The following is an 11,968-nucleotide window of genomic DNA, read 5'->3' as shown; positions in this document are numbered from 1 at the left end:
CTTGCTTCAACCTAACATACGTCCTTGTTCTGGTATATATATATCAGGAATCTCCATATAAATTCCTTTACTTTTCCAACTGCTCCTAGTGAAGTCTTTTCTAAGTTATTTAATAACTACAAATTAGGATTACAATGTCCAAGCTTCCATACAAAGTTGGTGTGTACAATTACTTTCTACAATCCAGAATTTAGGTTAATTTGGAGTTTTCTAATACGTTAGACAGAATGAAAGTGAATAAATCACTTCATGCCTTTTCTTTTGCTAGGCTATTTCATAGTGTCATAGTTGCTTCTGGGGGAAATATTTTGAGCCCTTCATGGAGACCCAAAAAGTAAAACAATCCATTGTAGACCAAATGGTCAATGGGTTGTTTCTAAAAAATCTATCTGAAAAGATTGTCATTTACAGCTGGTTCAGAAATAGTAGGCTAACCTCCTATTAATTTTCTTAGTCTTAATAGCCTAGAAAATTGTTTTTGGTCAATTTATAGGAAACCATATGGTAAATTTCAGTTGATTGACTTTTGGCTGTCTCAGAAAGGGGTTAGGATAGGAAAATGAAACTTTCAGCAATGAGTCTAAAGGCTAAAGTATGTCCCAGGAAGGTATTTTGAAGCACCCACCTCTACTCCTTCTCCCTCTAGAGGGCCCTGAAATTGGCCTACCCAACAGGTCTAGCCTATAGGTCTACCTATTGAAATTTTGACAAGACAACATTTTACCTTAATTTTCAGTTACCAGTTGCTTTTTCTCTGCCTTTAGTTCTGAAAATGCGATACCTGTTATTTGAGTAGAATTCTGTGCCATATGAATGGTTTTTTTTTCAAAATTTTGGAAATGCATTTGCATATCTTTAAAACTGTCTAAATTGGGATTGAGCAAAGTTGTGAATCTGAAAACAATTTTGTTGTACTTCATTCAAGCAGAAGATCTATTTTGCAAGGTTTCACTTTTATAACACATGTATTTTTAAAGGTCATCAAAGGTCAGGACCCTCTAGAGGTAGAAGGAGTAGAGGTGGGTACTTCAAAATACCTTCCCAAGACATACTTTAGCCTTTAGACTCATCCCTGAAAGTTTTATTTTCCCAACCTAACCCCTTTCCAAGATAGCCAAAAGTCAACCAATTAGAATTTTAGCTTAAGGTAAAATGTTGCTTTGTCAAAATTTCAATAGGTATAAACCTTTCATGTAGGCGAATTTCAGGGTCCTTTAGAGGGAGAAGGAGTGGAGGTGGGTACTTTAAAATACCTTCCCATGTCATAGGCCTACTTTAGCTTGTAGACCCATCCCTGAAAGTTTCATTTTCCTAACCTAACCCCTTTCCTAGATAGCAAGAAGTCACTCAACTAGAATTTTACAAAATGAAAATTAATGTTACTGAATCAGCTACAATTTGCAATTTTTTCTTACTAGCCACTTTTGTACAAGCTAGAAATGCTTAGAAATTCTAATTCTAGGAGCACATCCATTTCTGGTTGACACCTCTCCTCCATGCAGGAAACTAAAAATACATAAAGTAGGCTTGCTTACAGGTAACATTGCCTATAGAGCAAAGCCTATTAGTCCATGAGCCCTGCAGGCAGCAGGGTGAGGTCTGTATTCCATATTTATTTAATAAACCTTGTTTAAGGGTTTTTTTTTAGTTTTATGACCCTTTGTTGAATGAATATAGAATACAGACCTTGCCCTGCTGCCTACAGGGCTCATGGACTAATACACTTTGCTCTATAGGTAATATTACCTATGAACAAGCTCACTGTATGCATTTTTAGTTTGCCCTGTGGAGGAGGAAGGTCAACCAGAAATGGATGTACTTCTCTAATAATGACTAAGGAACATGTACCAAGTGATATATTACTTTCATCCTATGCTAGCTAAATTTTGTCATCCAATATAAATGATGACAGAATATGCATAATAGTGTTCTGATGATATAAGAAGATTGTGGTATTGATGAAAAAAATCAGTTTGGGCTCCTCAGAGGCTGCAACTAGGGTTAGTCCTTGTTTCCCCCTCCCTAAGTGTGCCACTATCTATCAGTTAATAATTAGTAGTTTTGCATAGTTATGGCTAGTAAGTTTTGTGGTAACTTTCTAGTATATGTGCTCTTCAGAAGGAAATTTCAGAGAAAAGTAGATAAAAGCTGTAATTTTTGCTTTCCTGGTCAGCACTCTTTCCAAACATAATGGTTTCTATCTTAACAATTATGCCTCATTTTTTCCTGATTTGTCCAAGTGTATAATGAAATAATGTGTAATACTTTTGTTTTTGTTTGAATCAGCAGATAGTAGTATATCTGCTCATGATGATTGCTGTATGTGTGGTCAAATTAACCAGACTTTTGTTTCTGTTTTCCTTGTCTAATTGCCTTAAATTGCTTTGTCTAGTAAATAAGGAATTATCCTGTTGGTGCTAGTTAGTCATGATGTTGAGCCAATGTGTTGGCTGCATCCCATTCTCAAAGCCATGGCTTTGACAACTAATCATTGTCTACAGCTCCCTTGAAGGTTTTCACACTAGAAGCTGAGACTGCTCCTTTGCATAGGGAGTTCCAGACCCCCATGACTATTCAAGAAGAAGTTGTTCTGTAGTCTGGCATTTGCTTGTTTGCAGTACAGCTTCATGGTGTCAAGAACAGTTGGGGTTTGTCCATCTTGATAAAATTAACTGCCTGGTGCAATGATGATCTTGTTGGCATGCAATAAATGGGTTATTAAGACCAGCTTCTTCTGAGGCATAACCCTCTGTCCATTGCACCTGGGGTAGATTAAAGCCCCTTGTTATGATTACGTTTTCATTAGTAATTCTTATAGCCTAGTCAACAGAGCTGGTAAGTGGTTTTATTGATCTCACTTGGCAGGGGGCACTAGGGCTCCTGTGCAGACATCCTATCACAAGTTGGCTATCATGAAGCTTAATTATTACCCAGGGTTTGTACTCACTATTTATATCAAAGGTGCCTACCTGGAGGGATGCTCTTGCATAAGTAGCAACTCCTCTACCTTCCTGTTTTGCAAAGTTTGTGAAAAATTTGAAACTGGGTACCTGTATTTTGTCTCTGACAAAGGAGTTTATATCCACTGGGGCTTTGCTTCAGTAAAAGCAAATACATTGACTTCAGGTTTTAGGGCCATCACTGCCTTAATTTTGTCTATCTTGTTAGTTATGCTATCCACACTGCTGTACATAACTTCTAACCCACTGATGGCATTAGCATTGGCAATATTGCATGACTAATAAATGGACTTATGCCCATTTGAATGTTTACTTGTATGGGAAGGAGACTTTTTAGTAACAACCATTATGCTACATTTAGTAAGTTTTGATTTAGAAATCTGATTTCAATCCTTTGTCATAAATTAATTAAAAAAATTGTTTTCCACAACAGAAGTTTTTCAACAAAAAGTAAAGAGCTGCATTAGACCAGAGATGAGCAGAAATAAAGTCACATAATCTTTAAAGCATAAAACTGCCATGAACCACCATATTTTAATCAATGAAACACAAAATGAATAGAAGTTACAATAATTAACCAAGTCAAAATGAGTAGAAATTATCACAGAGCAGAGTAGGGCTAACATCCCCATGCTTTTTATAGGCCAAAACATATTTCTTACTTTACTTAAAAAAAACTATATTTTGATCTATGCTTTTGACATTTTGAGCTAAAAAAAAAATGGACATAGATTAAAAGTTTTATATATGTACCATTATTTGTTACTGAAAGTCATTACTATTTTAGTTTTACTAAATTTGATACAGATAAAATGTTTAAAACATGTTTTGTTTTCAGTAAGGTGCTAATTATGTTCTGGTCCCTAGAAGCAATGGGGGAAGGGTTTAGCCCTTCCTCATACCCTCAAAGTTGCCATGTAATTTCCTTAATCTTTCATAAGATTTAAAGATATGTCCTTTTGGCAACCTTGGATTCACATAGTGAGTTTTGATTTAGTTCAGTTTCCCACTCTGCATGTCCTGGCAGTTATAGCTTAATATCCTTAGCTGTTCTGGAGATATTTCAAATGTCCTTTGGACAAAACTGGATGCACATAGTGTCTTCTGGTTTAGTTTAGCATCCCCTAAACCATACTCTGAAGATTCAGTGTAATACCCTGTGTTTTTCTTTGAATATTGCACAGACAACCTTTTACCAAGCTGGATACACATATATTATATTGATTTAGTTATATATCCCCCTCAACTTCCCATTAAAGTTTCAACTTTATACCCTATTCTATTTGTGTTATATTGTATCTGTTCTATTATGGCAACCTGGATACACTTAAACTCTTTTGATTCAGTTTAACAGTAGTAGTAGTAGTAGCAAACAGTCTGAAGTAGTAGTAGCAGTCATAAGTGATTACAGCTGCAGTTTCAAGCAGTCACAGTCACTGTATCAAGAGTCTGCTGTTGCAGTAACAAGAAATTGCAGTAGCAGTTGTAAGTAGTGCAGATGCGAATATTTTCTTTCCAATCTGTCATGTATTAAAGCAATACACTGCCTACTCCTGAAAGCCTTCTCAAACTGATTTACCGCAGATGTTAAAGTGATTGTGATAATCTTCCACACATTTGCAAAAAGAATGACCTTTTTTGCACTATTACCTGTAGCCAGTTCCATGGAACAAGTTGCCTTAACGTTTCTTCGGATCATTATCATCTATGTGCTTAGGCTGAATTCTGTGTTTGGATTCAATAGCTTTTTAACCAAAACTAAGTTGTGATTCTTTCAAGGTCATAGTAATCAAAAACTCAGTTATGATTGAAATGTTCCTGTTCCCTCTTATTTGAGAATAATAATGGATGGGATTGAAAATAATATAGGACATTCAAAACAAAACAAAAATGTTGTAAGTAGCCTAAAAAAATACCCCCTCCCCCTAATGCATCTGAAGTCAGGTTAAGACTAATAGAGAGGCCTAATATTAGTTAAAGTTTGATTTCACTGGTGTGAAATTGCAATGAAGCACTGTTAAAACCAAAAGTACGCCAATAGCAGAATTTTTGGTCTTCCCAGACTTGAATTAATAGAAAAAAATTTTAATCCACCAAATACTGCACAAATTATAATTAGGATTCTTACCCCCCCCCCCCCCTCTAACCCTCTGAGGAAGATGCTGATGTAAACAAAAGGCACTATATGCATGCTACTAATATTGCTGCTACTGAGACTAATGATAAATTAAGCTAAAACTTTCAGGGAATATTGGGGGGGGGGGCTCAAATAAATCAAAGAAACTATGTGCAGGCAGGGCCAGATTTAAATCTGGCGCCCCTAGGCCAAAACAATTTTTTGAGGGGGAGACACAAAGGATTTACAGGGAAATCCCTGAAAATTCGGGGATGGTAGAATCCCTGAACAGAAGGCACCTAATGAGTGATGAGCCAAAAGTAATGCAAGACAGGGGTGATACTGAGCTCTCAGCTGCTGTTATTTGCAGACATCTGACAGTTTATAAGCATCTACAGAATTCCTGTGTTGTTACAAAACCACTATTCTATGAATAGCCAGCACAGTGCACTTGACACTTTGACAATAAATCACATCAGTTCAGTTTTTGTAAAAAAAAAAAAAAAAAAAAAAAAAAAAAAAAATAAGTCTTGATTTAGTTCTTTTTACATCCCCTGGCATTTTATGCCCCTAGGCCAGGGCCTATGAAGAAATCCTGGCCTGTATGCAGGTTGTCAAAAGGGTAGCATATATAAGTCATATATTAGTGACAGCTTAGAGTGTTAAGTTGGAAATTTCTCAGCATGTTTATGGGGATGTTGAATTGGCCAAAGGCAAAATGTGCATACTACCACTATTGCTATGGTTATTACGACTGGTGTTAAGGGTATTGAGGTGAAATTTTAGAGAAACGCTTAACCAAATCAAAACGCACGTTGTGCATGCAGGTACTCAAAACAACATATGTATAACTTCTCAGGAATGGTTTAGAGGTTTAAGGTTAAAATTTTCAGTGCATGTTGAGGGGGATGTTTATTTGAATAGGGATGTTTAAAGGGCACATCTGCAGTATATCTGGAATGATTAAAGCCATTATGGTGAAATTTTCATGGGATTTTGGGGTAAATGTTAAGCAATGCATGAAGGCTGTCAAAAGAGCGTATGAACAATATCTCAGGAATGGTTGAGGAGATTAAATTGAACCTTTATGGGCGACAACTGCTACTTTTCTGACTATCTACAGCTGTAATTGCTTGTGTTTGTGAACTTGCAACTGGGAATACTTGGGACTATCACCCTGACTACTTGCAACTGCAACTACAACTACTTGTGACTGCTTAGAACTACATTTTTACTACATGAGACTTAGACTACAACTACTACTTGCATCTGCAGCTTTAGGAGCAGGCAGAGCAGACATATTAATAGCAGAAACCGCATTTGATTCAGCCCAGAAGAGGGAGAGCAGCTTGATTGGAAATGATACATACCAAAAGTAGCCAGTCTCTCTACCCCAAATGCTTACTGCCCTCACTTTCTACTGCGAAGCGCCACTACCTGCGTATTTATATTCAAATAATGACATGTTTAGGCTCAGCAACAGCTCTAGTATATGAATACTGGGGCTGGAAACTTTTGCCAAATGGTTACATACCCATCCCGGTAATCATAAAACAGCAATGACTGAAATTCCTGGGACACACACTACGACGGCCAGCTGGAACCATATCCCGCGATGTCCTCACCTGCGACCCCCTTCCAACTTGGAAACGGAGACCAGGCAGCCAAAGAAAGAATTTCTGGCAGACATTCAAGAAAGAGCTGGATTCTTGCAGAAGAGGCTGCTGCTGACAGATCGTGTTGGACTACGTCAGTCATTCCATCGATTGGTCCCTGACAGTTTCACCTAAATACCCTTAGTTTCAGTTCTAGTAGCTGCAGTAGCACCAGTTCTAGAAGTAATATGCATAAAATGCCTTTTGGTTAATTCAATTTCCCCCTAAATATTCCCTGAAAGTCTGAATCTAATACCCTTAGCCTCAGTAGTAGCAGTAGTTGTAGTAGTAATGGTTTTAGCAGATGTAGTCATATTATTAGTAGTAACAGTATACACATAATGAATTGGGGCTAGTTCAGTATACGTTTCAACTCAATGCTCTAAGTTATTCCTGAAATATTGCTGCTACCTTCTTTTAACAACCTACATGCACATAGTGCGCTTTGATTTAGTCTAACATCCCCCTAAACATTCCCTGAAATCTTCACTATACCCTTAGCAGTAGTAATAGTTTTAGAAGTTGAATAACATTAGTAGCAGTTTACACTTGGCACTTTTTGTTGTTGTTTTTGTTTACATTCCCATCATTATACCCTGAAAGTTTCAACTTTATACCCTAAGCAGTTCCTTAGACATTTCTGATATGTCCTTTTGACAGCCTGCATGTACCTTGTGTGTTTGGGTTCAGCTCAACATTCCCTAAAATTTTCAGCTTAATGCCCCAACCTTTAGTAGTATCAATAGTTAGTAGTAGCAGTTGAAATAGTAGAAGTGGCATGTAGATTTTACCATTTGGTTAGTCCAACATCCCCCACAACATGCTCTGAAGGTTTCAACTTAATACTCTAAGCCAGTGGTTCTCAAACTCTGGTACGCGTACCCCTTGGAAGTACGTAAAAATCTTTAGGGGGTAGGCGGCCGGTTAACAAAAAAAAAGAAACCCTTTAACTCTAGGACTAGGAATTTATTTACATTTAGCTATAGTTTACTAAGTACTGGTAACTGGAAAGGTGTACCTAAAATGTTATTTGGGTAAAAAGGGGTACTGTGTCTAAATAAATTTGAGAACCACTGCTCTAAGCTGTTCATAAGATATTGTTTATATGCCGTTTTCACAACCTTCATACATACAGTATGTTTGGATTTAGTTAAACTTCCACTCAATATTTCCTGGAATTTTCACCTTAATGCTCTTAGCCTTGGTATTAGTCAATATGGAAGTAATAGTTGCAGTAATAGTAGCATGCACACGTTGCATTTTGGTCAATTGATTATTCCCCTTATAAACTCCTGAATGTCCAAACTTAATACCCTAAGCTGTTCTTGAGGTAGGCTATGCCCTTTGAAAAACCTGCTTTTACATAGTGTTTTATTTAGCGCAACACCCTCTCAACATTTTCTGAAAGCTTTATCTGATATTTCCCCCTCTCCTGGTAACAAATACTATGTGCAAATATTGCGCGAGTTTTATTGCTTACCGTACTTACCCCAAGGGGTCTGGGAAATAGTTATTTGGCCTTTCAACTATGCAGAACAAATTAGCTATTTCAGAATTTTGATCTATTGTCTTTTTTGAAGAAAGGGGCGTGGAAGGGTTGCTAGTTGTCGTCCAATCACTTTGACTCTCGAAAAGGGCTCTAGAACTTTCATTTTCCAATCGAATGGGCCCCTCTCGAAGTTTTTACAATAACTCCTTCCATGCAAAATGCTCTCTTTAAGGCAGTGCTTTTGTGCTGCCTATGATGCTTAACTTTATTTTAATGATTCGAAATATTTAAAATGACGTATAATTTTTTTTTTATTGGCTCAAATGGTCTTTATTGTATAGACTATATTCAGCTATGATTAATACACATGAAAAATAAATCTGTTTATTTTTAAATTTTAGCTGATATCAGCCTTGCTGAATGGGGGCGAAAGGAAATTATTATGGCCGAAAACGAAATGCCTGGTTTGATGACCATTAGGAAGAAGTATGGCCCTCTCAAGCCATTGAAAGGAGCTAGAATCGCTGGTTGCTTGCATATGACAGTCCAAACAGCTGTTCTGATTGAAACTTTGATTGATTTGGGAGCTGAGGTAACATTGCTATTTCATCTTTTTTGTATTAGTCTGACTAAGTGGATGACAAACAACATAACAATCCTCTCTCCTAAATCTAAATCTAAATCTTTTTTCTTTTGTCCCTTTTTCGGAATTTTATATATAAATGTTACCGTGGAGGATCAAAATTGGAGAATGTCGATATCCACCGGTGAATATCCGAAACTCTTTTTTTCTCCTTGGATTTAGTCAGCTTTGTCAGTTTTATGCAATGTTTGATGGTGACAGGCTAGGTTAGGTTTTTGATCAATTTTTGATATTTATAACCTAAGTTAACTTCGATTTTTTACCTTGGAAAGTTAACTTTGATTTTTTTACCACCAAACCTTGCATCAGACTGACAAAGTTGAATGGCAAAGCAAATATCGACATTCACCAATTTCGGTCTTTCACTGTAACATATATATAATATCACCATAATATATATATATGTATATATAACTAACTTTTTACATAACTTGTTCTTCTATTTACTATTAACTATTTCTTAACTTTATATATATATATATATATATATATATATATATATATATATATATATATATATATATATATATATATATATATATGGTTTGAGCTTTTGAAGTTGCTAAGCTATGTGGCAATTGTTTTGTGTTTTCTTATATTTTTTAAATCGTACTGAATTGTCAAAATTGTTTCTTTTAAGGTTTTGTAATCTTTACTAAAACTTGTGCTATTGGTCCTGATTTTCATTCAGGTCTGACGCTATTGCTGTTTTTAAAGATTGTTGAACTTAAACATAAAGGAAGAACTTAAATATTTTAGTAGTGGATACTAACTAGGCAAAATTCTATATTTATTATTTTTTTTACTTAAATATCTATTTAGCTTTTAGCTTTCTTTTTAATTTAAAATGTTCTTTGTTTTCAGTTGAAATAGTTGTATTTATGGTTAGTTAGCAGCAGTAATGTTTGTTGATAAGCTACATCAGTTGTTAATTGAATTTGATTATTGAGTTGGATTTATTAATAAAAAAAAGTTACAACAAAATGCAAATGTTATTGGCTCTAGAACCGTGATTCTCAATGTGGGGAGCAGGCCCCACCGGTGAGATATGGTACTATTTTGGTGGGTCATGGGCGGACGTGCACCCTTCCTCTGACTACTTTTGAGTCTTAATTTTGAAAAAAAAATCGCATGAATGACGTCCTATTGTTGTGCATTTAAAAAGTAAACAAGATACATGATTGTATTGCAATGGAAAGAAACTGATTTGGAAGCTTGTATCAATACTAATTTGTTTGTAACTATTTTCTAGTAATAGTATGCCTAGTCAGATTCATTTAAAAGATAGAAAAACCGTCGTTCCAAGCTTCCACATTTTCTGTTTTAAAAAAAAGTTTTCCCTTAACTCTTGATTGACTGGTCAATCAGAAATTTAATCCTTGAAAATTGAACAATTTTTAACTCGAGCAATTACGAACAGGATGCCCAGTTGGCGCTACAGCTGTACGCAATTTTTAATTTCGCAGATAAGGGCGAGTAGCCGAGGCTTCAAATTCGTATCATTTCTTACTAATGCCTGATCCAAATTATATTCATATTTTTCGATTAAACCAAAATAACGTTCGACTGCAACATTAATTATGTATACCGTTCCCAATATCTCGAGTTGAACAATGTTCTCAAGCATGAGAACATTGAACAATGTTAATCAACTCTCAAGCACGAGATTTGTAATTCAAGGATGAGAGTTACGATTTAAGGCATAATTTTGGATTATAAAAATGTTGATGGGGAAAGCAAATTTTATCAGCACCCCGAATATTAATTCTGTATCTTCCCATTGCCTTGACACAAAATTTTTAAACCAATTTCCTCGCATATCAGTTTTCGAATTTATTTCCGAGTTGGACTAAAAGCAGGCAACTCCCCCCCCCCCTCCCTTGACCATGTTTGGTATCTAATAAAAAAATCTGCGTGGTACTATTGATATATAGAAAATAAGTAGTGTAGTTCATCATTGCTGCAAGTTTCATGTAACTGGTTTATCATAGGCATGGACACTAATGTTGATGCACCCTTTTGGTTCTCAGCCAGATCGTCAAGCCGGTTTGACTGGTCTGATGAGTGCCTAATTCTTCTGTAACTATGTAAACTTTTCCTTCTCTTTGAATATTTGATAAGGCATAGCAAGCTGTTTACGAATAACTCATTTTATCTTGCCAAAGGATAGCCATTAGATTAATGCTAATTTCTGACGCATGAAATTTTGACCAAGCAGTTTTAAGGTTTATTTCGCTATTTTCAATTTGGAAGTTTCTTTGACACAAGCACAACCTAGAAGACTATTAAGGAAACCTTAATGGCTTCTCAAACAAAAATTTTATTACTAAAAGTAAAAAAAAAATATCCCGTGCATTAGTAATTCTTCCATTTTTTATGTATCGATGCTTTTGACAAATGGAGGGAGAAAGCCCTTAGCTATGGTGACGTTTTAATTCAAGGGATTGTGTGCACCCTCCTGTATGTGCCTTTGACGCCAATATTCATTGATTGCCCCTTAAAGTGAGTTAAGTCAGGAGGTTTCCACACTTTATGCGACGCTCAAAGGATGGATGCATCACGTATTACAGTGGCTTAGCTAGGGTTTTGAGTTTTGAGGGGGGATATAAAGAATGTGCCCACAAAATCATGCAGTGTGCTGACAAATCTTAATTAAACTTGATATATAGAAGAATCTTATGCCTCAGATGTTCCATTTTCAATTCGGATCGGATCTGGGGGCACAGAGGGTTGGAGGGGGGAAACAGAAATCTTGGAAAACGCTTAGAGTGGAGAGATCGGGATGAAACTTGATGAGAAGAATAAGCACAAGTTATAGATACGAGATTGACATAATTGGTACGGATCCGTTCTCTTTGGGGGAGCTGGGGGTTGTTAATTTGGAAAAATTAGAAAAATTGAGGTATTTTTAATTTAAAAACGGGTGACCGGACCTTAATTAAATTTGATATTTAGAAGGAACTGATGTCTCAGAGCTCTTATTTCAAATCCCGAGCAGATCTGATGACATTGGGAGGAGTTGGAGGGGAAACTGGAAATCTTGGAAAACGCTTATAAATGTCGTAGATACGTGATTGACGTAACCGGACTGAATCCGCTCTCTTT

General features: G+C 36.1%; 1 protein-coding gene across 2 annotated transcripts in view; it reads left to right on the top strand.

Annotated features, from left to right (window-relative positions):
• Positions 1–11,968, top strand: part of LOC136032684 (adenosylhomocysteinase-like) — a 44,720-nt gene that overhangs the window by 9,604 nt on the left and 23,148 nt on the right. Inside the window, exons 1-2 of one of the 2 annotated variants that reach the window (XM_065712980.1) lie at positions 7–159; positions 8,622–8,812. In XM_065712980.1, coding sequence (XP_065569052.1) covers positions 135–159; positions 8,622–8,812 — 216 coding nt within the window. In that variant the 5' untranslated portion in view covers positions 7–134. Of the gene's footprint in view, positions 1–6; positions 160–8,621; positions 8,813–11,968 lie in introns of those variants that run through there. The other variant, XM_065712981.1, reaches the window with a different exon arrangement.

The sequence above is a fragment of the Artemia franciscana genome, chromosome 11, assembly GCF_032884065.1.
Source record: "Artemia franciscana chromosome 11, ASM3288406v1, whole genome shotgun sequence".
Classification (NCBI taxonomy): domain Eukaryota; kingdom Metazoa; phylum Arthropoda; class Branchiopoda; order Anostraca; family Artemiidae; genus Artemia; species Artemia franciscana.
Note: the sequence above shows the minus strand (reverse complement) of the source record. Positions and strands in the feature narration are given on the sequence as shown.